Source organism: Phoenix dactylifera, chromosome 1 (assembly GCF_051530095.1).
Source record: "Phoenix dactylifera cultivar Ajwa chromosome 1, Ajwa_hap1_PhDact_Kaust_v1.1, whole genome shotgun sequence".
Classification (NCBI taxonomy): domain Eukaryota; kingdom Viridiplantae; phylum Streptophyta; class Magnoliopsida; order Arecales; family Arecaceae; genus Phoenix; species Phoenix dactylifera.
In genome coordinates this window covers 1485390-1507590 of record NC_143190.1, presented here as the reverse complement: position 1 = coordinate 1507590, position 22201 = coordinate 1485390, and the positions used below count along the sequence as shown (strand labels likewise).

Genomic DNA, 22201 nt, shown 5'->3' with positions numbered 1-22201 from the left:
AGTAACTCCATGTGGCCCACAATTAGGTGCATGTCGTCCACCCGTTGTAATGTCATTCTCAGGTTTAAGTGCCTTCTAATAATCCATTACTAGTATCATGCATCATGATAAAAAAGAGTGAAACAGACTATAAAAAGTCTAGATGTTCATCCAACTACCGCAAAGTAGGCCTGCCAATAGGTCAGGTTAGGACCCACCCAACCCGAAACATCAGCCAACCTGACCTAAACCTGAAAACTCAACCTAACCCAATAACGTTGTAGATACCCTACTTCCACGCCTCGCATTTCAAATTAGGAAAGGATACATGAGAAGCGAATTCAATTGTCGAAATAAGTTTCCATAAAAAACCACTATTGACCGGGTTGTGGGGCATCTTCAAAATTTTAAGATATGGAAATCAAAAGTTAGGATTAGTTGTAGTTGTGGACCAAAAGTAGCAGTTCCGTTGAATAAGGACTTTCTATTATACCACAGTCATTGAGAGGATGGGGAAGACTCGAAACTTGCGGTGATATATTCTATTTATCTATTAATTTGTCGCTAATCTCGGCTAAGATCAGGCAGGGTCGAAGGGGCAACGTGGACGCGAGGCGTTGAAGCACAGAGGGACGCTAGGGTCCAAAAAGCCAAGCACGGTGAGGAAAGAAAAGAAGCTCACAAAAGAGGTGTTAAGTGAGGGGAAAGGTAGAGGAAACGAAGGAAGTACTGGTGGTGCCAACCTTATTTCCATTTTACTTTGATTAAACTATAAAAATTCTAATAAATAATTCTTTATTAGGATTTTTTTTTTGGGAAAGCGTGTATATATAGATTATGGATACCAGGGACTGCAGCCTGCAGGAGAAGGAATAATTGAAGTGGGCAAATTCTCTTGTTCTCCGTTTGAAAATAATCCCAATTCTGAGTCTAAAAGGAGTCGGTAAAGAAAGAATCCTCCCTTCATCGGTCAGTTAATAAACCAATCCCGGTCTTAGGGATCTTTAAAGATGGCCCAAGTCTCGGGACTTTACAAACGAAGCATACTTGACCAGGAGTATTAAAGAGTTCATAATTTGATACCCTTCTAATTAATGATGTTAACAACCATTTCATGTTACATGGATTCAATGGAAAATAGGACACTCAAATTGAGATTCTTTTATTCAGAAGCAAAAGAGCACACTAGAACCATTTCATGCCCTTGTAGCGCAAAGCAAACACAATAAACTTCCTTCTATAACACAAAAGCAAATACGATAAACTTTGAAAACATCCCTGCTTAATCCATGGATCCATATACCACGCTTCTTTAATTTCCTCTACTCCACTCCATACATCTTCTTGAGCTGGCCGACGAACTCATAGACCTTGTGGGGATCATGAAGGGACTTGGAGACACTCTCCCTCTCCATGCACCTCTTGGCCCACGCCACCAGCTTCGGGCATTCCTTCTCGACGCTAAAGTTGCCGCACGTCTCGTAGGAGTAGAACCAGGCCGAGAAGGGCACGAACGCTACATCCACAAAGCCGAAGGTCTCTCCTCCAAAGTACTTCTTGTCTCCGAGTTCACCCTCCAAAAGCTTCAAGATCTCGATCATGTCCTTCCTGGCCTCCTCCTGGGCCTCCCCCTTGAGCTTCCACAGCCTCGTCCCACATTCGTAGATCTAATGACGGTAACGATCCCAAAAAATTGGAAAGCTTTAATTTTATACAAAAAGAGATTGATATCTCTAAAAGATGACATCCAAGTCTTATATACTTTGTGATCCAAGTCTTATTTATGTATATATATAAATAAAAGATCAAAGAAGAGTAATTACCTTCTTGTCGACGAAGTCGGCCCAGAAGCGTGCTTGGGCCCGCTCATAGGGGTCGGAGGGGAGGAGGGGGTTGTTGGACCAGACCTCGTCGATGTATTGGACGATGACGAGGGATTCGCAGATGGGGTTGCCTTCGTGGATGAGCACAGGGATCTTCTTGTGGACGGGGTTCGCCTTCAACAGCAGCGGGCTCTTGTCCCATAGATTCTCCTCCTTGTACTCGTACTCCACCCCCTTCTCCGCCAACGCGATCCGGCACCGCTGCCCGAACGGACTCACCCAGAAGTCCAGCAGCACCACCCCCTTCGCCGCCGTCGCCATTGATTCCTTCTCTATTTCTCTCTCACCCTCGCTCGCTCCAGAGAAAGCAACAAACGATGATCAGAAGAAGCCCGACCGCTAATTGGGGTCCGAGGAGGGAGGAGTGGACTTTTTATGGAAGGATGGGATCGGGTCATGGAAGGTGAGGTAATCTCTCACCTCAGCTCTCACTCTCGTATGGATGATTTTTTTTAGATTAAAGATGGTATTCCTTTTATTTACGCAAAAAAACAAATAGTTTCTTTCCAGTGGGAGCGCGTCATGGCTTGCGTCACGATGGAGGGTGGGTTTCTTTTTCTTTCTTTTTTTTTGCCGTCGTAGAGTTGACCACGATGATATGCGACGACGAGAGGAGTCTCGAGTAGACGATGATTTTGTGGGCCGGGCCAGCAGGTGGGAGAACCGTCGCCATTGAAGACTTCATGTAGGGTAGGTTTTACTTGAACTTCTCTAATCCCTTTTGGACTGAAAATTGATGAGTTTAGAAAGATGCTAATAGGTGTAGTTAATTTGGCTAGGCATGAGATGCTCATCGCATGGTAGGACTTTGTTGGGATGGATGAGAAAAAAGGCACGCATTTTAAAGAAGTGGAATGATGGGCATGTGATGATGATGGATGAATGCACCCACCATATATAGTTCTTTATTTATTAACATCATGGCTTACGAAACGGGAGTGAATTGCTCAACGAGCTTTTGACTCAGGAAGAAGCTCTTAAGCATCTGATTTATATCAAATTTGAATTCCGACGCTTCAATGGATCCGTGCTTTTAATGAGAGAAAAGCATACATGCAAAGAATCCTCACGGATTCTTCTCATGTAAGGCGTCACGATGATCGCTATTCTGTCATCCATTCACTCTCACAAATTTTAAAGCACTCCATCCTCTATCATTCATCTACTGGCATAAATTTTAAAGCACTCTATCCTCTCTATCATCCACCTGCACAACTTTTAAAGCACTCCATCCTCTATCACCATCCATTTGCAGAGATCTCGGAGCACTCCATCATTTATTATCCATCCGCTAGCTCAAATCTCAAAGCACTCCGTGATTTGTCATCATCCATCTGCATGGATCTCAAAGAGCTCCTTCATCCATCCACCTGCATAATTCCTAAAGCACTCCTTTCTCTTTCATCCATCTATTTACGCAGATCTTAAAGTACTCCATTCTCTATCATCCATCTACCTGCGTAGATCTCAAAGTACTCAATCCTCTATCATCCATCCATCTGCATAGATCTCAAATCGCTCCATCCTCTACCATCCATCCATCTGCATAGATCTCAAGGTACTCCATCCTCTATCGTCCATCCGCCTGCATAGATCTTAAAGCGCTCTGTCCTCTATCATTCATCTACCCGTGTAAATCTCAAAGTGCTCTATTCTCTATCATTTATCCGTCTGCATAAATCTCAAAGCGCTCCATTCTCTATCATCTAGCTACCTGCACATATCTCAAAGTGCTCCATCCTATGTCATTCATCTGCTTGCATAGATCTCAAAGCACTATATTTCCATGACTCTCCTTCCCCACCTCTTCAATTCGTGCCAAAGGAAGGATACCTTTCTATGTTAGTGAGAGGGGTAGTTCTTAAATTTTATAAAAAATTAATTATCAGATGATCTTTATGTGATAATATTTTGTAATGGAGACAGACGGCTAGACCATATTATAATGAATTTGAACTTGAGGCGACTAATTTAAACTTTTAAGATCTAAGCGTAAATGGCTCAAATTTGAAGAGATATCTCTATAATTTTTTCAAATAATAATAACAAAAAAATACATGATATTAAGAAATAATAATCCCGGTATCAGAGACTACTCCTCCTCCTCCTCCTCCTCGTTGCTAGATTGCAAGGCCAAAGCTTCAACGACACGGTAGAAGGGAATTTCTCGCTCATGTTGTTGGATGCTGATTGCCCGATTCCCTACCCGATCTGTCATTGCTTATGTCAAGATACGACCATCCGGTCAAGCACTTTGGGTGGAATAATCTCGCATAAGAAAATGACTGCTTAATTTGTACAAGCAATGACATCAAACGATCATCCTGGATGTCAACTAAAAGTCCCTCCAAACGAAGCTTGCAACGGCTATAAATTGGTTGGAAGACACTGGCCAAACTAACGAACCTTGCAAAGCCTTCAAAGATCCCTTCCACGACCCCTCACCATCCCAAGCTTTCTCAAGACCTCCAATGGCAGATAAGGTTATTCTCCTTTCCTCCTGGGTCAGCGCCTTCGGCCTCAGGGTGCAGATTGCACTGGCCGAGAAGGAAGTGGACTACGAGTTCAGGGAAGAGAACCTCTTTGACAAGAGCCCCCTCCTCCTCGAATTAAACCCAGTTCACAAGAAAATCCCAGTGTTGATCCACAATGGGAAGCCTGTATGCGAATCATCCGTCATCATCCAATACATAGATGAGGTTTGGACAAACGGCCCTTCACTTCTGCCCCAGGATCCTCTCCAACGTGCCAATGCAAGATTCTGGGCCGATTTTGTCGACAAAATGGTATGTTAAATAGCATAAGATCGGCTAAGAAATGCTAGGGGCACCGGTTTCTTGCTCGTGGACTCGGGATCCTCTGGGGTGCCTGTTTTGCATCGCAGAGTACCATACAACTCTGGATAGCCACCACGTCATCCATCATCGAGATGGATAGTTGTGGCTTCTCCTTACGACGCATCTTGCACCACAAGATACCAAATAAAGATATAGCAATTTCTAGGAAATATTTTTCCAACATTATGTTGTATTACATTGGGGATTTTGAAAATATGCATCGAGCTGCCAAGCTAAAATTATCAAGCGGATAAACTTCGCGTGTTCGCAAATAGCATTTTCGCTGCCAAAATGGGCCTAGTTGAAAGAATTTAACGAACCTTTTCAATGTTCATATGTGCAGATATATCAATGTGGGTCGAGGGTTTGGAAGAACAAAGGAGATGCTCAAGCTGCTGCGAAGAAAGAACTTATAGGGATACTGAAGCAATTGGAAGGAGAGCTTGGAGAGAAACCATTTTTCGGTGGGGAAACACTTGGGTATGTCGACATAGTCCTTGTGCCATTCTCGAGCTGGTTCTATACATACGAGACATTTGGAGGATTCAGCATCGAGAAAGAGTGTCCCAAGCTGTTGGCTTGGGTCAGGAGGTGCAATGAAAGGGAAAGTGTCTCCAAGGTTCTTCCTGACCGTCATAAGGTTTATGAGCGCACTTGTGGTCTTAAGAAGAGGCTGGGACTTGAATAGAAATGGTTGGAGAAGTTTGAAGGGTACATGAATAAATAAAGAGTGCTAATATGAAATCTGATTATAAGAGATATATGTAATTGTGCTTTATAGTTTTCATCATCATGGTAACTTAACAGCATAAATTGTTGTGGGCCTTATGTAATAAAGATGCTTCTTGCGTCTCTTCGACTATTGTCTTTATTGTAGTACATAAATGGAGCCTATGCTTAAATGGGACATTTTTGCTCATTCAGTAAATCATGAATACTTCACTCCATGACAAAAATCAGACATTCAAGCAGGTTGGTCAGGGCAAACCCTATCCCAACCCAACCTCTAAATCCCTCAGCGTTAACCTGTCGAACTTGGTTTCTAGTTACAATTTCTTTAACCCAACCCAACCCCACCATGTATAAGCCAAATTCCGGTTTGCTCGGGTTTGCCAAATCGGGTTTGCCAATTCTGAAGGGGGGAAAATGTGGTCAACGGGAAAGTAATGAAATGTCTCTTGTTTGATTGGAGTTTTCAAAGAAGAGAGATGGAAAAGTTATATTTTCATGGGAATATGATTCCCACATTTCATGGAAAAGTCTTTTCTATAAGAAACATGGAAAAATTACTTTCCCATGAGGCGTAAATCATTTCATTTTTATTTTTTTCCAAAAAGGTCCTTTAGCATTAAAGAAGTATTAAAGAGGCATTAAATACCTAATTTTTATTAAGGGCATAATAGGAATTATACATAAATTTTCTAGAAAAGTGGATGGCCAACCAAACATAAGCACTTTGGAAATTTGTTACTTTTCCATGATTAACCAAACATACCAAAAGTACTTCCTAGGTATCATCTTCTTAGGAATTTGTTTCCCAGGAATTATATTCCTAAGAGGGAAAATGTTTTCCGCGAACCAAACGAGCCCATAGAGTTTTGTGATGACATTAATATATGGTCATAAAGGCCACTAATTATAATATTAAAATTATTCTTTATATTACAAAAACTTTTCAGGTGCTCTATAGAGTTTTGTGATGACATTAATATGTGGTCGTAAAGGCCACTAATTTTAATATTAAAATTATTTTTTAGATCACAAAAAACTCTTCATGTGCCCTATGGAATTTTGTGATGGTATTAATGTGGTCATGAAGGTCATTCTTTATATCACAAAACTCTTCATATACCTTATAAAGCTTTTGTGATGATATTATGTGGTCATAAAGGCCACTAATTCTAATATCTCGTTTGTTGCTCCAGTACGTGATAATACGTCCCTCGGTGCTCCAACAAGAAATTGAAGTCCCGAAGAAAAGAGAGAGATGGAGGAGAAATGGCGGACCTTTAAAAAACTATTAAATAAGCAAAACATACTTGACCAGGAGTATTAAAGAGTTCATAATTTGATGACCTTCTAATTAATGATGTTAACAACTATTTCATGTTTCATGGATTCGATGGAAATTAAGTGGGACACTCAAATTGAGATTCTTTTATTCAGAAGCAAAAAAGCACGCTAGAGCCGTTTCATGCCCTTGAAAAGCAAATACGATAAACTTTGAAAACATCCCTACTTAATCCACTCCCAACTTCTTCTTGAGTTGGCAGACGTACTCATAGACCTTGTGGGGATCATGAAGGGACTTGGAGACACTCTCCCTCTCCATGCACCTCTTGGCCCACGCCACCAGCTTCGGGCATTCCTTCTCGACGCTGAAGTTGCCGCAGGTCTCGAAGGTGTAGAACCAGGCCGATAAGGGCATAAACGCTACATCCACAAAGCCGAAGGTCTCTCCTCCAAAGTACTGCTTGTCTCCGAGTTCACCCTCCAAAAGCTTCAAGTCCTCGATCATGTCCTTCCTGGCCTCCTCCTGGGCCTCCCCCTTGACCTTCCACAGCCTTGTCCAACATTCGGAGACCTAATGACAGTAACGATCCCCAAAAGATTGAGATCTCTAAAAGATGACATCCAAGCCATATACTTTGTGATCTTGTTAGCATTGTTCTCGCCACATATATGTATATATATAAATAAAAGATCAAAGAAGACTAATTACCTTCTTGTCGACGAAGTCGGCCCAGAAGCGTGCTTGGGCCCGCTCATAGGGGTCGGAGGGGAGGAGGGGGTTGTTGGACCAGACCTCGTCGATGTATTGGACGATGAGGAGGGATTCGCAGATGGGGTTGCCTTCGTGGATGAGCACAGGGATCTTCTTGTGGACGGGGTTCGCCTTCAACAGCAACGGGCTCTTGTCCCATAGATTCTCCTCCTTGTACTCGTACTCCACCCCCTTCTCCGCCAACGCGATCCGGCACCGCTGCCCGAACGGACTCACCCAGAAGTCCAGCAGCACCACCCCCTTCGCCGCCGTCGCCATTGATTCCTTCTCTATTTCTCTCTCACTCTCGCTCGCTCCAGAGAAAGCGACAAACGATGATCGGAAGAAGCCCGACCGCTCTTGGGGCCCGAGGAGGGAGGAGTGGACTTTTTATGGGAGGATGGGATCGGGTCATTGAAGGTGAGGTAATCTCTCACGTCAGCTCTCACAATTTTTTTTTTTTTTTTTTTTGAAAACGGCAATTTATATAGCCCTAACATGAATACATCCTGCCAAATCAGAAGAAAACAAAAAATACAAATGGGACGGGAGTTCTACTGTGGATGTCCAGTGCAACTTCCTGGAACGCCGTGCAACATAGGAGGCGACCTAGTCTGCAGCCCTGTTCGTCTTCCGGAAAATGTGTACTGCTTGAAACTCATCCATCTCCATAGCCAACCTGCATGTCTCACGAATAAGTGGGTGATCATCTCCATATCTGTCTGCACCTCGGATCCAATCTACAACTATAGAAGAATCTCCCTCGAGATGTACCTGCCTCGCATAAGACATGCCCGCCCAAGCTGCCCACAGCTCTGCCCCAGCAACAATAAGTCCTGGCGAGCCTCGGCCACCCACTGCAACCAAACTCCCAAAATGATCTCTGATAACAAATCCAACCCCTCCTGACTTTCCATCCATCGCCACACTACCATCGAAATTCACTTTGAAATAACCAATGAGTGGGGGCACCCAAGAAAAAACAGCAAACCTGGGCGCTGAAACAGCACTACGAGTACCCCAGATGTTCCTAGTCATCCCAAGTGAAGACAAGGCAGCACAAGAAAAGACCTCCTCGGCCTGAAGCACAGCTCTCTCTACCACCATCCTCCCCGAAAGCCTCCTGCCCTCAAACAATCGTGCATTTCGGTCCAACCAAATGTGGTAAGCCAGATATGCTCTAAGTTTCCCAACCTCCGGGAACCTAGGACTCCGCACCGAGGCTCGCAACAACAAGAGTAACAGATCCTGTGCCGTCTTCACCGAGTGGGGAATAGGGACGGGAGACCTCCTCCATATCTCCCTACCCCTAGGGCACTGCAGAAGAACATGCGGAATAGTCTCCTCGGTATCCGGACACACCTCGCACCCCTGAGCGACCCCCATGCCCCGCCTGACTAGCACACTCCTAGTAGGAAGGCAGCCCCAGGCCACCTTTCAGATGAAGAGCACCACCTGCGGGTGAATCCGCATCCGCCAAATCCATCCTCCCTTAATCCGTCTAGCTGGCTCCCCCCGGAAAAGAACCAGTAGATCCCTAACTCGCACCTGTGATCGACCCGACAGCGCCCAGACTAGCCCGTCAGGCTCCCCCTGAAGAGGCACCGGGAGACCCAGAATCAACTCTGCCAACTGCACCCCAAACACCTCTCGAACCAACCCCTCCCTCCACCTGCCCTCAACTGGGTCCAACAGGTCGCTGACCCTCTGGCCCGCTAAGCGCACCGAGTCCACCATGGTCGGCATATGGCTGATCGGCACTGCGGTCATCCAACAGTCCGCCAAGACATCAATGGAGCGGCCATCACCAATAGCCTATCTGATCTCCAGTAGGACCACCCCTGCTCTGGCATACGTCTCCATCCACACCGGAGAGTGGTGGCGGGCACCTCTCACTCCGGGGACCAAAGCCCCATACTTGGCCCTCATCAATGAGGACCATATACTGTTAGACTCCATGACATACCTAGCGACGTGGCGGGCCACATACTGTCAGCTCTCACTCTCGTATGGATGAATTTTTTTAGATTAAAGATAGTATTCCTTCTATTTATATGTGAAAAAAAACAAATAGTTGCTTTCCAGTGAGAGCGCGTCATGGCTTGCGTCACGATGGAGGGTGGGTTTCTTTTTTTTTTTTTTTGCCGTTGTAGAGTTGACCACGATAATATGCGACGACGAGAGGAGTCTCGAGTAGACGATGATTTTGTGGGCCGGGCGAGCAGGTGGGAGAACCGCCGCCATTGAAGACTTCTTGTTGGGTGGGCTTTACTTGAACTTCTCTAATCCCTTTTGGACTGAAAATTGATGAGCTTAGAAAGATGCTAATTAATAGGTTTAGTTAATTTGGTTAGGAATGAGATGCTCATCGCATGGTAGGACTTTGTTGGGATGGATGATAAAAAAGGCACGCCTTTTAAAGAAGTGCAATGATGGACACTCAAATTGAGATTCCTTTATTCAGAAGCAAAAAAGCACGCTAGAGCCGTTTCATGCCCTTGAAAAGCAAATACGATAAACTTTGAAAACATCCCTACTTAATCCATGGATCCATATACCACGCTTCTTTAATTTCCTCTACTCCTTCACTCCCAACTTCTTCTTGAGTTGGCAGACGTACTCATAGACCTTGTGGGGATCATGAAGGGACTTGGAGACACTCTCCCTCTCCATGCACCTCTTGGCCCACGCCACCAGCTTCGGGCATTCCTTCTCGACGCTGAAGTTGCCAAAGGTCTTGTAGGTGTAGAACCAGGCCGAGAAGGGCACGAACGCTACATCCACAAAGCCGAAGGTCTCTCCTCCAAAGTACTTCTTGTCTCCGAGTTCACCCTCCAAAAGCTTCAAGATCTCGATCATCTCCTTCCTAGCCTCCTCCTGGGCCTCCCTCTTGAGCCACAGCCTTGTCCCACATTCGGAGACCTAATGACAGTAACGATCCCCAAAAGATTGAGATCTCTAAAAGATGACATCCAAGTCTTATATACAATTTGTGATCTTGTTAGCATTGTTCTCACCACATATATGTACATATATAAATAAAAGATCAAAGAAGGGTAATAATTACCTTCTTGTCGACGAAGTCGGCCCAGAAGCGTGCTTGGGCCCGCTCATAGGGGTCGGAGGGGAGGAGGGGGTTGTTGGACCAGACCTCGTCGATGTATCGGACGATGAGGAGGGATTCGCAAATGGGGTTGCCTTCGTGGATGAGCACAGGGATCTTCTTGTGGACGGGGTTCGCCTTCAACAGCAGCGGGCTCTTGTCCCATAGATTCTCCTCCTTGTACTCGTACTCCACCCCCTTCTCCGTCAACGCGATCCGGCACCGCTGCCCGAACGGACTCACCCAGACGTCCAGTAGCACCACCCCCTTCTCCGCCGCCGTCGCCATTGATTCCTTCTCTATTTCTCTCTCACTCTCTCTCTCGCTCGCTCCAGAGAAAGCAACAAACGATGATCAGAAGAAGCCCGACCGCTCTTGGGGCCCGAGGAGGGAGGAGTGGACTTTTTATGGGAGGATGGGATCGGGTCATAGAAGGTGAGGCAATCTCTCACGTCAGCTCTCACACTTTTTTTTTTCGTTTTTTTGAAAACAACAATAATTCATATAGCTCTAGTGTACATCTTGCCAAATTAGAAGAAAGCAAAAAATATAAATGAAACGGAAGTTCTACTATAGATGTCCAGTGAAACTCTCCGGAATGCTGTGCAACATAGGAGGCGACCAGTCTACAGCCCTGTTCGCCTTCCAGAAAACGTGTACTACCTGAAACTCGTTCATCTCCATAGCCAACCTGCGTGTCTCACGAATAAGTGGGTGACCATCTCCATATCTGTCTGCACCCCGGATCCAATCTACAACTATAGAGGAATCTCCCTTGAGATGCACCCGCCTCGCATAGGATATGTCCGCCCAGGCTGCCCACAGCTCTGCACCAGCAACAGTGAGTCCTGGCGAGCCCCGGCCACCCGCTGCAACCAAACTCCCAAAATGGTCTCTGATAACAAATCCAACCCCTCCTGACCTCCCATCCATCACCACACTACCATCAAAATTCACTTTGAAATAACCAAGGGGTGGGGGCACCCAAGAAAAAAACGATAAACCTGGGCGCTGAAACAGCACTACGAGTACCCCAGATGTCCCAGTCATCCCAAGTGAAGATAAGGCAGCACAAAAAAAGACCTCCTCAGCCTGAAGCATAGCTCTCTCTACCACCATCCTTGCCGAAAGCCTCCTGCCCTCAAACAATCGTGCATTTCGGTCCAACCAAATGTGGTAAGCCAGATATACTCTAAGTATCCCAGCCTCCGCGAACCTAGGACTCCGCACAGAGGCTCGCAACAAGAGTAACAGATCCTGTGCCGTCTCTACCGAGTAGGGAATAGGGACGGGAGACCTCCATATCTCCCTAGCCCTAGGGCACTGCAGAAGAACATGCCGAATGGTCTCCTCGGAATCCGGACACACCTCGCACCCCTGAGCGACCCGCATGCCCCGCCTGACTAGCACACTCCTGGTAGGAAGGCAGCCCCAGGCCACCTTTCAGATGAAGAGCGTCACCCGCAGGTGAATCTGCATCCGCCAAATCCATCCTCCCTCAATCTGTCTAGCTGGCTCCCTCCTGAAAAAGAACTAGTAGATCCCTAGCTCGCACCTGTGATCGATCCGACAGCGCCCAGACTAGCCCGTCAGGCTCCCTCTGAAGAGGCACCGGGAGATCCAGAATTAACTCTGCCAACTGCACCCCTCACACCTCTCGAACCAACCCCTCCCTCCACCTGCCCTCAACTGGGTCCAACAAGTCGCTGACCCTCTGGCCCGCTAAGCGCACCGAGTCCACCATGGTCGGCATACGATTGATCGGCACCGCGGTCACTCAACAGTCCACCAAGACATCAATGGAGCGGTTATCACCAATAGCCCATCTGATCTCCAGTAGGACCACCCCTGCTCTCGCATACATCTTTCTCCACACCGGAGAGTGGTGGCGGGCACCTCTCACTCCGGGTACCAAAGCTCCATACTTAGCCCTCATCAATGAGGACCACATATTATCAGGCTCCATGACATACCTAGCAACGTGGCGGGCCACATACTGTCAGCTCTCACTCTCGTATGGATGACTTTTTATAGATTAAAGATAGTATTCCTTCTATTTATCGAAAAAAAACAAATAGTTGCTTTCGAGTGGGAGCGCGTCATGGCTTGCGTCACGATGGAGGGTGGGTTTCTTTTTTTTTTTTGCCGTTGTAGAGTTGACCACGATAACATGCGACGACGAGAGGAGTCTCGAGTAGACGATGATTTTGTGGGCCGGGCAAGCAGGTGGGAGAACCGCCGCCATTGAAGACTTCTTGTTGGGTAGGTTTTACGTGAACTTCTCTAATCCATCCCTTTTGGACTGAAAATTGATGAGTTTAGAAAGATGCTAATTAATAGGTGTAGTTAATTTGGCTAGGCATGAGATGCTCATCGCATGGTAGGACTTTGTTGGGATGGATGAGAAAAAAGGCACGCATTTTAAAGAAGTGGAATGATGGGCATGTGATGATGATGGATGAATGCACCCACCATATATAGTTCTTTATTTATTAACATCATGGCTTACGAAACGGGAGTGAATTGCTCAATGAGCTTCTAACTCAGGAAGAAGCTCTTAAGCATCTGATCTATATCAAATTTGAATTCTGATGCTTCAATGGATCCGTGCCTTTAATGAGAGAAAAGCATACATGCAAAGAATCCTCACGGATTCTTCTCATGCAAGGCATCACGATGATCGCTATTCTGTCATCCATTCACTCTCACAAATTTTAAAGCACTCCATCCTCTATCATTCATCTACTTGCATAAATTTTAAAGCACTCTATCCTCTCTATCATCCACCTGCACTGCTCTTAAAGCACTCCATACTCTATTATCCATCCATTTGCAGAGATCTCGGAGCACTCCATCATTTATTATCCATCCGCTAGCACAGATCTCAAAGCACTCCGTGATTTGTCATCATCCATGTGCATGGATCTCAAAGAGCTCCTTCATCCATCCACCTGCATAATTCCTAAAGTACTCCTTTCTCTTTCATCCATCTATTTATGCAGATCTTAAAGTATTTCATTCTCTATCATCCATCTACCTGCATAGATCTCAAAGTACTCAATCCTCTATCATCCATTTATCTGCATAGATCTCAAGTCGCTCCATCCTCTGCCACATATATTTCAAAGGGCTCCGTCCTCTATCATTCATCTACCCGCGTAAATCTCAAAGCGCTTTATTCTCTATTATTCATCCGTCTGCATAAATCTCAAAGCGTTCCATTCTCTATCATCCGGTTGCTTGCACAAATCTCAAAGTGCTCCATCCTATGTCATTCATCTGCTTGCACAGATCTCAAAGCACTATGTTTCAATGACTCTCTTTCCCCACCCCTTCAGTTCGTGCCATTAAAAAAAGGTACCTTGCTATGTTAGCGAGAAGGGCAGTTTTAAAATTTTATAAAAATTTGATTATCAGATGATATTCACGTGATAATATTTTGTAATCGAGATAGACAGTTGGACCATATTATAATGAATTTGAAGTTGTGGCGACTAATTTAAACTTTAAGGATATAAGTGTAAATGGCTCAAATTTGAAGAGATATCTCTATAATTTTTTCAAATAATAATAACAAAAAATACATGATATTAAGAAATAATAATCCCGGTATCAATGACTCCTCCTCCTCCTCCTCGCTAGATTGCAAGGCGAAAAAGCTTCAACCACACGATAGAAGGGAATTTCTCGCTCATGTTGTTGGATGCTGATTGCCCGATTCCCTACCCGATCTGTCATTGATCATGTCACGTGCCATGTCAAGATACGATCATGCGGTCAAAATGACTGCTTAATTTGTATAAGCAATGACATCAAACGATCATCCTGGATGGCAACTAAAAGTCCCTCCAAACCAACCTTGCAACGGCTATAAATTGGTTGGAAGACGCGCCAAATTAACGAACCTTGCAAAGCCTTCAAAGATCCCTTCCACAACCCCTCTCCATCCCAAGCTTTCTCAAGACCTCCAATGGCAGATAAGGTTATTCTCCTTTCCTCCTGGGTCAGCGCCTTCGGCCTCAGGGTGCAGATTGCACTGGCCGAGAAGGAAGTGGAGTACGAGTTCAGGGAAGAGAACCTCTTTGACAAGAGCCCCCTCCTCCTCGAATTAAACCCAGTTCACAAGAAAATCCCAGTGTTGATCCATAATGGGAAGCCTGTATGCGAATCCTCCGTCATCATCCAATACATAGATGAGGTTTGGACAAACGGCCCTTCACTTCTGCCCCAGGATCCTCTCCAGCGTGCCAATGCAAGATTTTGGGCCGATTTTGTCGACAAAATGGTATGTTAAATAGCATAAGATCGACTAAGAAATGCTAGGGGCGCCGGTTTCTTGCTCGTGGAGTCGGGATACTCTGTGGTGCATGTTTTGCATCACAGAGTATCATATAGCACCGGACCACGTCATCCATCAAGGAGACGGATGGTTGTGGCTCCTTACGACGCATCTTGCACCACAAGATATCAAATAAAGATATAGTAATTTCTAGGAAATATTTTTCCAACATTATGTTGTATTACATTGGGGATTTTGAAAATATGCATCGAGCTGCCAAGCTAAAATTAGCAAGCGGATAAACTTCGTGCGTTCGCAAATAGCATTTTCTTTGCCAAAATGGGCCTAGTTGAAAGAATTTAACGAACCTTTTCAATGTTCATATGTGCAGATATATCAATGTGGGTCGAGGATTTGGAAGAACAAAGGAGATGCTCAAGCTGCTGCGAAGAAAGAACTTATAGGGATACTGAAGCAATTGGAAGGAGAGCTCGGAGAGAAACCATTTTACGGTGGGGAAACACTTGGATATGTCGACATAGTCCTTGTGCCATTCTCGAGCTGGTTCTATACATACGAGACATTTGGAGGATTCAACATCGAGAAAGAGTGTCCCAAGCTGTTAGCTTGGGTCAGGAGGTGCAATGAAAGGGAAAGTGTCTCCAAGGTTCTTCCTGACCGTCATAAGGTTTATGAGCGCACTTGTGGTCTTAAGAAGAGGTTGGGACTTGAATAGAAATGGTTGGAGAAGTTTGGAGGGTACATGAATAAATAAAGAGTACTAATATGAAATCTAATTATAAGAGATATATGTAATTGTGCTTGATAGTTTTCATCATCATGGTAACTTACCAGCATAAATTGTTGTGGGCCTTATATGTAATAAAGATGCTTCTTGCGTCTCTTCGACTATTGTCTTTATTGTAGTACATAAATGGAGCCTACGCTAAAATGGGACATCTTTGCTCATTCAAAAAATCATGAATACTTCACGCCATGACAAAAGCCAGACATTCAAGCAGGTTGGTCTGGGCAAACCCTATCCCAACCCAACCTCTAAATCCCCCGGCATTAACCTTTCGAACCTGGTTTCTAGTTACAATTTCTTTAACCCAACCCAACCCCACCATGTATAAGCCAAATTCTGGTTTGCTCGGGTTTGCCAAGTCGGGTTAGGTTAGTCAGGTTGAGCTGTGTTGTGCCATGTTAATTGGATTAGTTGAAATTGATGGAAATTTGAAGATAGGTGAAAGGTTCTAGATATTTTTATTCGATTAATATTTTTTCAATTGAGATCTCAATCATTTATAAATTGCAAGGATTCACAAAATTTATAAAAGTAGACACAATTAGATAAACATATAGATAATCTAAATGAAATACAGATATAATTTATTTATTTATTGGATCAAGCCAAGTGGGGTTACGATCAGGTCTGCGTTGGGTTGGATGTCAACACTAGCCCAACTCACTTGAGATCAGGTGATGCAGGTTGGGGTTGACAAAATTGAGGATCCAATTGTATGAGGTCAAGATGAGCACATGGAAATAAAAAAGTGTCGTCTAGGTTGCAAAAGGTGAGGATAAGGATGCGTCCGAGTGAAAGATAACCTATGATACAAACTTTGGTGCTGCTGTTTTTTTAAGCCTCGAACAACTTTTAAGGTAAAGGTTTTTCTCGCCTGCATCACTAAGTCGAGATTTTTGAACCGAATATAGATCCAAGTTTATAAAACTTCAACCAAGCCCTACCAATCAACGGGTTAGGCAAGCAAGTTTGGGTTGAGCCCAACTCAAGTTGCACCCCTACGCAAAAGGTTCCAACTCTCTCTTTACCTAGAGAATCCAATACTGCTCGCAAGTTTGGTGATCCCAATGAATATGTACTAATTTCATTAAAAGGTCTCATTAAAATTCAGATGATCAGCTGTTGAATACATGTCGTTTTATGCTCATACAATGGTGTATCACAAAAGCAACCAGCAACATACAAGAGCATCAGAAAAACTCATAATCCCATTAAATCACAAGAATCTGACTTAATGGAATTTTGGCAGATTTGTGAACCTCTTTCTTGCCTCAGACACATAATTGTTTTTGAGCACTTTCAGAATTAAGAAAGGTATATATCTCTTCATATACTCTACATGAAAACAAGTTTAAGTAGAAAGAAAACTGCGCCATGCATTAGTTTTGAGAAAGAGACGGTATAACGTAACATATTTTTCTTAGCTGCTTATCTCTGACTCGTATCCAATTCATTGGAGTGAACGATTTAAAATTTTAAAAGAAACTCACTTAAATTTCTCATCTGTTTTGTTCGGATATTTATCAAAATTGTAAGAATTGCCCAGGATTCATTATCTACAGGATATGTTCAAAATTGTAAGCTGGGGAAGCAAAAAAATAACATATAAATTTTCAGATTCATGGCATGAATATCTGTAAGAAATATTTTGAATTATAATATAGCTAAATGGTAGAAAAATAATTTATAAATTTATCTGCAAAATAAACTTGGAACCATATTTATGAAATATGAATGATTTATCATGCATGATTGGCTTTATGATTTGTTTTAATATACTGTACTATAAAATATTTTTATCTTGCACTAATTATTATTTTCACTTTATGATGCATCGATTCATGTAAAAACTTATGCTTGATCTAGCAATATAGTGAAAGATTCACTTGCTGAGTTGTGTCGCTCATATATTTTTATTTTTATTTTTCTCTCTCCAAACAAATATGGTCGATAGGAATGAAGAATGATCTAAGCTTGAAGTTCGCACGAGCATGCTTGACGAATTTGTAGAAGAATTTTAGTATTTTAAATTAACTATGAATTTATAGTTAATAATTTTCTAAATATTAAGGATTATGGGTTTGATATTTATATTTGAATTTAGACACTCTAAACTAATATTGGTTACATTTAATGAATAATTAAATTAAATTTTTATTTATTATATTTTGTTTGAGAGAAATTTGAAAGTTGAATGAAATGTTTGGCTTCGTGTTATTATAAATTGTACTCCTCAATAGCATAGCTATACCATGCTCCGAATATGGAGCGTGACAAGAATAATGGTAGAACTTAAAAGTAGTCAAAGAAGAACGTGCCATTACCAACTCTTTCATCCATGTCGAAAAAGATCTGCTCTCTTACCTGATTTATTGCCTGAATTTAGCCAAGAAATTCTCATCTGATCAACTGATCCCACAGTCCTCCATTCTATATTAATTAAATGGAGAGCTTCTCTTGCTCATTCAGCTATGAATGAAATTTCACTTATTTGATGATAACTGTAAAATAGAAAAGGGCCATCTTATCTAAGCAATGACATCAGAAGGTTGGTGGCCGGGATTCTAAAGCAAACCGAATTTTCTATACATCCATGCGTTGGACCAAACGCTAGCTTGTCCAGGAACTGCAGAAATAAAAAGCTGAGACATTCCTCGAGTTCTTCCATACACTCTCTCCTTTCCTTCCACTCCAATGGCCCGGGATGATGAGGTTGTGCTCCTTGATTTCTGGACCAGTCCCTATGCGCTTAGGGTGAGAATTGCTTTGGCTGAGAAAGGAGTGGCGTATCAACACAAGGAAGAGAACTTATGGGACAAGAGCCCCCTGCTCCTCAACTCCAATCCAGTTCACAAAAAAATCCCGGTTTTGATCCACAATGGAAAGCCGGTTGCCGAGTCTCTCATCATTCTCCAATACATTGATGAGGTGTGGAGCGACAGATGCCCGCTGCTGCCCAAAGATCCGCAGCAGCGAGCAAACGTGAGGTTTTGGGCTGATTTCTTTGAGAAAAAGGTAATACCAGCTTCTCTCCCTCTCTCTCTCTCTCTCTATTTTTTTTTTTTTTTTTTGGTTCTCTACTTGAGACACCAATATGAATTTTTCTTTTAAGTTTGTTCTCATATATTGTTAGCTATTAATCCATGTAGCTATAGATTATATAATTGCATATTTCAACTCGAAGAACAACTACATACTCATTACATAATTGCGTTTTCAGTAACTTTCATCTAAGTGATTGTAACAACTACGTACTCACTATAAAGTGAAACAGAAGAAAGAATTTATAGGAAACTGAAAAAAAGTGTTTTATAGTAAAAAAATGATGAATGAAAAGGTCTGTATTACTAGCTTGAATTCCAGTTCTACAATCCAGTTTTTATATTCAAAGTGATGTAATAGGGGACAGCATGTCAACTGTCAACCAGATTTGCCTAGATGGTTCTCAAAAAAATGCAGCAAAAGCATCTTTTTCTCAAAAAGTAAAAGAAAATTAAGGAAAGGGCAATGACAAGGAATAACATTAATATCTTAGTTATCTGACCTGATAATCTTGTAGTTCAAAATCTAACTTTATTATCTCTTTTAACTTGTTGATAGACCAAAAGATGACTTTGGTTTATAGCTGTTATTTCTGAAATTGTTTAAACAAGATATCGGTTTGTCATAGCAAAGCTAGCTAACTTATGGAGTTTGTGTTTGTAAGTAATGGAGGAGATGTGAAAGCTTACCTCATATCACTTCCTAGCTTTACTAGTTGCATCATCGGAGTTCCTTGATGCCAGATCATCGTTGCCAGCATCGCCGGTGGGAGAAGAGGCTAATAGCTAGAAACCTCTCCAAACTTTCCATGCCTCAAAATCGTGGGCTTAGGATGGGAACCCAAGAGAGAACAAGGCAGAGACTGAGAGAAGAATAGATGGATAAATTCCCGGGTGGTGCTTCACACCGATATTTATAAGTTGGGTTCCCTCTCACTAGAACCGATTTTTAGACTTTATTTTTAATGAACGAAAGACCTTGTCCAATTTTCTCAAAAAATTATTCAAACCACAATGAACAAGTTAATATATGAATGCAATTATTCAGGAATGCTAACATGTATGGAGTTATCGGATAGAGTCTTGCAGAATTGCAAGCTTGCAAGCATCAAGAGCAAGAGAAATCTGGTTGAGATCGTGCTCATCTTATTGTACCCAAAAACACAAGTTCCATGAAAAAGATTTATATCTAAGCTCTTAGGCAAATTGGAGCAATTTTATGTTTTACTCATGATGTACATCTAAAGATTTTGACCTTTAATCATATTTTCTTTTTCACATCCACAGATAGATGCATCTGGCAGTATGACATGGAGGGTCAAAGGAGAGGCTCAAGTGGCAGCAAAGAATGAATTTATTGCACAATTGAAGCTGTTGGAAGAGGAGTTGGCGGAGAATCCCTTCTTCGGAGGTGAAACTTTTGGGTACATGGATATTGTTTTCATTTCCTTTGCATCTTGGTTCTATTCCTATGAGAAATCTGCCAATTTTAGCATAGAGGAGGAATGCCCCAGGCTCATGGCTTGGAAGAAGAGGTGCATGGAAAGAGAGAGTGTCTTGAAGCACCTCCCAGAACCTGAGAAGATCTATGAATATATGTGCTCCATAAAAAACAAGTGGAAAATGGAATAGTGGAGATAGGGAGTGGTCTGAGGAAGGTAGAATAAAGAGATTATATATGAGTGATAATAGTAATCATTATCAATATTAGCATCTATATATGCTATGCATGTATTTTCTTTTGTTGTCAAAATAGTTTTTGTAATTTCTTTCTTGTAAACAGTTTTGTACTTCAATATATCTCCTCAGGAGCTATACAGCTCTGTGCTAGCAAATTGTACTAGGCTTGATCTTAGCAGAAATCAGTTTGCTGGATTTGCTCCGGAAGAACTTGGTGATTCGGTGAATTTGTAACAGTTGAAGCTCTCTGATAACCATCATAGAAAGACCATCCCTGCTGAGCTCAAAAGAAAGAGGGAATCATTTTTGTGGTCATGTACCAGTTGAGCTGGGCCAGCTCCCAACCCTGTAAATTGCTCTCATTGCCAGCTACAATGCGCTTGGGGACTTGCAAATGTTGGAAAACCTCTACTCGAACAACAACCAGCTAGATGGTGAAGTGCCATCATCATTCGGCAGGTTTTCGAGCCTCCTAGCTTGCAATCTCTCATAAAACAACTTTGTTGGGTCATTGCCTGACCTCCTTTGTTCAGAAGAATGGATGGTAGCAACTTTCTAGGAAATGATGGATTGTATACAATGAGTAATAAAGCTTGCCAGCCTACACCTTTGCGAACCGACACTGAAGGAATCAGGTTGGGCAATAAAGGAAACCTCAAAGGAGAAAATGGTGTAGTTAGCATTGCTGCTGTAATTGTGGGATTAATTTCCTTGTTCTTGACAATGGGGTTTTGTTGGTCTCCAAAGCGTCGCATTCCTGATCTTGTTTCATTCGAAGATTGTAAACGTGGCATGTCTGGTCCTCATTATTTTCCCATGGAGGGTATCACATATCAAGAACTTCTTAAGGCCACAGACAGTCTCAGAGTGTATTGTTATATGAAGGGGTGCCCATGGAACAGTATACAAGGCTGTCATGCCAGATGGGGCCATGATCGTCATCAAGAAGCTGAAATCCCAGTGAGATTGTTCTAGTGTCGGCAGCAATTTCCGAGCTGAGATATCCAGCCTCGGAAATGTTTGCACTGCAACATTGTCAAGTTCTAAGCTTATATTGCATGAATATATGGCAAATTTTCATGGAAACAGGGACACATCTACTTGCTTGGCATGCTTGTTATAGGATTGCTATCGGAAATGAGGAAAGCTTGCGCTATCTTCACTGCAACTGTAAACCCCAAATTATAGACCGTGATATAAAATCAAACTATATTCTATTGGATGAAACAATAGAAGCTCATGTAGGAGACTTCGGCTTGGGAAAATCGACACATTTCACACTCCAATACCATGTCTGCAGTTGCTGGTTCATGCAGCTGTATTGCCCCAGATAAAACATATTGCTGGAGAATCAAATAGATGAAGATTAGTTCATTTGTGATTGTGTTTTTCTTTTTTCTGAGATATACGCTTTTAGGAAGCATCTGAAGAGAAAATAACATTAGGAAGTACTTGTTAAAGGTATGCTTCCTGCTTCAATGTAGTAGCAAGTTGAGATGTGTTTCAGTTACCATGCATAGATTTCTAGTCTGATAATAAGGTATTTGTTACCTTGTAGTTTAAAAATGGATATATTACAAGCAAAAGTGGTTGATGTTTGGTTAGTAAATAGTTGATTTACACATCACTGGATTTACACCGGGTACATGAAGCTACAACTTTTCGTTGTTACTATAACATGACTTATTCTTGATCTAATTCTAGAATAGTTATATACTTTTAAATTTTAGGATTCACAAAAAGTGAAGTCTAAAACTGGAGGCTGAGGATCTCAAAACTCTTTCCAGATGTTTACTATATCAGATCATCAGATTATATCTGCTTCAT

At 42.7% G+C, this 22201-nt stretch overlaps 6 protein-coding genes across 6 annotated transcripts; 3 read left to right on the top strand and 3 right to left on the bottom strand.

Annotated features, from left to right (window-relative positions):
* Positions 1-1105: 1105 nt before the first annotated feature.
* On the bottom strand, positions 1106-2312 carry LOC103695845 (putative glutathione S-transferase parA). Its single transcript, XM_026800681.4, has 2 exons — positions 1803-2312; positions 1106-1646 (listed from the first exon to the last, which is right to left on the bottom strand). Exons 1-2 carry the CDS (start codon positions 2121-2123, stop codon positions 1302-1304), a joined length of 666 nt encoding a protein of 221 aa, XP_026656482.3. The 5' UTR covers positions 2124-2312; the 3' UTR covers positions 1106-1301.
* A 1930-nt stretch (positions 2313-4242) lies between these two features.
* LOC103695844 (glutathione S-transferase 3-like) lies at positions 4243-5793 on the top strand. Its single transcript, XM_008777267.6, has 2 exons — positions 4243-4648; positions 5043-5793. Exons 1-2 carry the CDS (start codon positions 4334-4336, stop codon positions 5385-5387), a joined length of 660 nt encoding a protein of 219 aa, XP_008775489.2. The 5' UTR covers positions 4243-4333; the 3' UTR covers positions 5388-5793.
* Positions 5794-6836: 1043 nt separating this feature from the next.
* Positions 6837-7859, bottom strand: LOC103695843 (putative glutathione S-transferase parA). Its single transcript, XM_008777266.5, has 2 exons — positions 7422-7859; positions 6837-7283 (listed from the first exon to the last, which is right to left on the bottom strand). Exons 1-2 carry the CDS (start codon positions 7740-7742, stop codon positions 6939-6941), a joined length of 666 nt encoding a protein of 221 aa, XP_008775488.3. The 5' UTR covers positions 7743-7859; the 3' UTR covers positions 6837-6938.
* Positions 7860-9898: 2039 nt separating this feature from the next.
* LOC120104081 (putative glutathione S-transferase parA) lies at positions 9899-10960 on the bottom strand. Its single transcript, XM_039114545.3, has 2 exons — positions 10531-10960; positions 9899-10385 (listed from the first exon to the last, which is right to left on the bottom strand). The coding sequence occupies exons 1-2, from the start codon at positions 10852-10854 to the stop codon at positions 10041-10043; spliced, it is 669 nt and encodes a 222-aa protein (XP_038970473.3). The 5' UTR covers positions 10855-10960; the 3' UTR covers positions 9899-10040.
* Positions 10961-14474: 3514 nt separating this feature from the next.
* Positions 14475-15801, top strand: LOC103695842 (glutathione S-transferase 3-like). The gene is made up of 2 exons (XM_008777265.5): positions 14475-14851; positions 15237-15801. Exons 1-2 carry the CDS (start codon positions 14537-14539, stop codon positions 15579-15581), a joined length of 660 nt encoding a protein of 219 aa, XP_008775487.3. The 5' UTR covers positions 14475-14536; the 3' UTR covers positions 15582-15801.
* A 2457-nt stretch (positions 15802-18258) lies between these two features.
* LOC103695841 (glutathione S-transferase U24-like) lies at positions 18259-21460 on the top strand. Its single transcript, XM_039114546.2, has 2 exons — positions 18259-18668; positions 19982-21460. The coding sequence occupies exons 1-2, from the start codon at positions 18348-18350 to the stop codon at positions 20324-20326; spliced, it is 666 nt and encodes a 221-aa protein (XP_038970474.1). The 5' UTR covers positions 18259-18347; the 3' UTR covers positions 20327-21460.
* The last annotated feature ends 741 nt before the right edge of the window (positions 21461-22201 follow it).

What these genes read in the sequence shown, in the direction of transcription:
- LOC103695845 (XM_026800681.4), bottom strand. Translation starts at nt 2,123, where the DNA reads ATGGCGACGGCGGCGAAGGGGGTGGTGCTGCTGGACTTCTGGGTGAGT. An exon ending in CCGACTTCGTCGACAAGAAG is followed by an intron (nt 1,647 to 1,802) that starts GTAATTACTCTT and finishes TACCGTCATTAG; the next exon opens with ATCTACGAATGTGGGACGAG.
- LOC103695844 (XM_008777267.6), top strand. Translation starts at nt 4,334, where the DNA reads ATGGCAGATAAGGTTATTCTCCTTTCCTCCTGGGTCAGCGCCTTCGGC. An exon ending in CCGATTTTGTCGACAAAATG is followed by an intron (nt 4,649 to 5,042) that starts GTATGTTAAATA and finishes TCATATGTGCAG; the next exon opens with ATATATCAATGTGGGTCGAG.
- LOC103695843 (XM_008777266.5), bottom strand. Translation starts at nt 7,742, where the DNA reads ATGGCGACGGCGGCGAAGGGGGTGGTGCTGCTGGACTTCTGGGTGAGT. An exon ending in CCGACTTCGTCGACAAGAAG is followed by an intron (nt 7,284 to 7,421) that starts GTAATTAGTCTT and finishes TACTGTCATTAG; the next exon opens with GTCTCCGAATGTTGGACAAG.
- LOC120104081 (XM_039114545.3), bottom strand. Translation starts at nt 10,854, where the DNA reads ATGGCGACGGCGGCGGAGAAGGGGGTGGTGCTACTGGACGTCTGGGTG. An exon ending in CCGACTTCGTCGACAAGAAG is followed by an intron (nt 10,386 to 10,530) that starts GTAATTATTACC and finishes TACTGTCATTAG; the next exon opens with GTCTCCGAATGTGGGACAAG.
- LOC103695842 (XM_008777265.5), top strand. Translation starts at nt 14,537, where the DNA reads ATGGCAGATAAGGTTATTCTCCTTTCCTCCTGGGTCAGCGCCTTCGGC. An exon ending in CCGATTTTGTCGACAAAATG is followed by an intron (nt 14,852 to 15,236) that starts GTATGTTAAATA and finishes TCATATGTGCAG; the next exon opens with ATATATCAATGTGGGTCGAG.
- LOC103695841 (XM_039114546.2), top strand. Translation starts at nt 18,348, where the DNA reads ATGGCCCGGGATGATGAGGTTGTGCTCCTTGATTTCTGGACCAGTCCC. An exon ending in CTGATTTCTTTGAGAAAAAG is followed by an intron (nt 18,669 to 19,981) that starts GTAATACCAGCT and finishes TCACATCCACAG; the next exon opens with ATAGATGCATCTGGCAGTAT.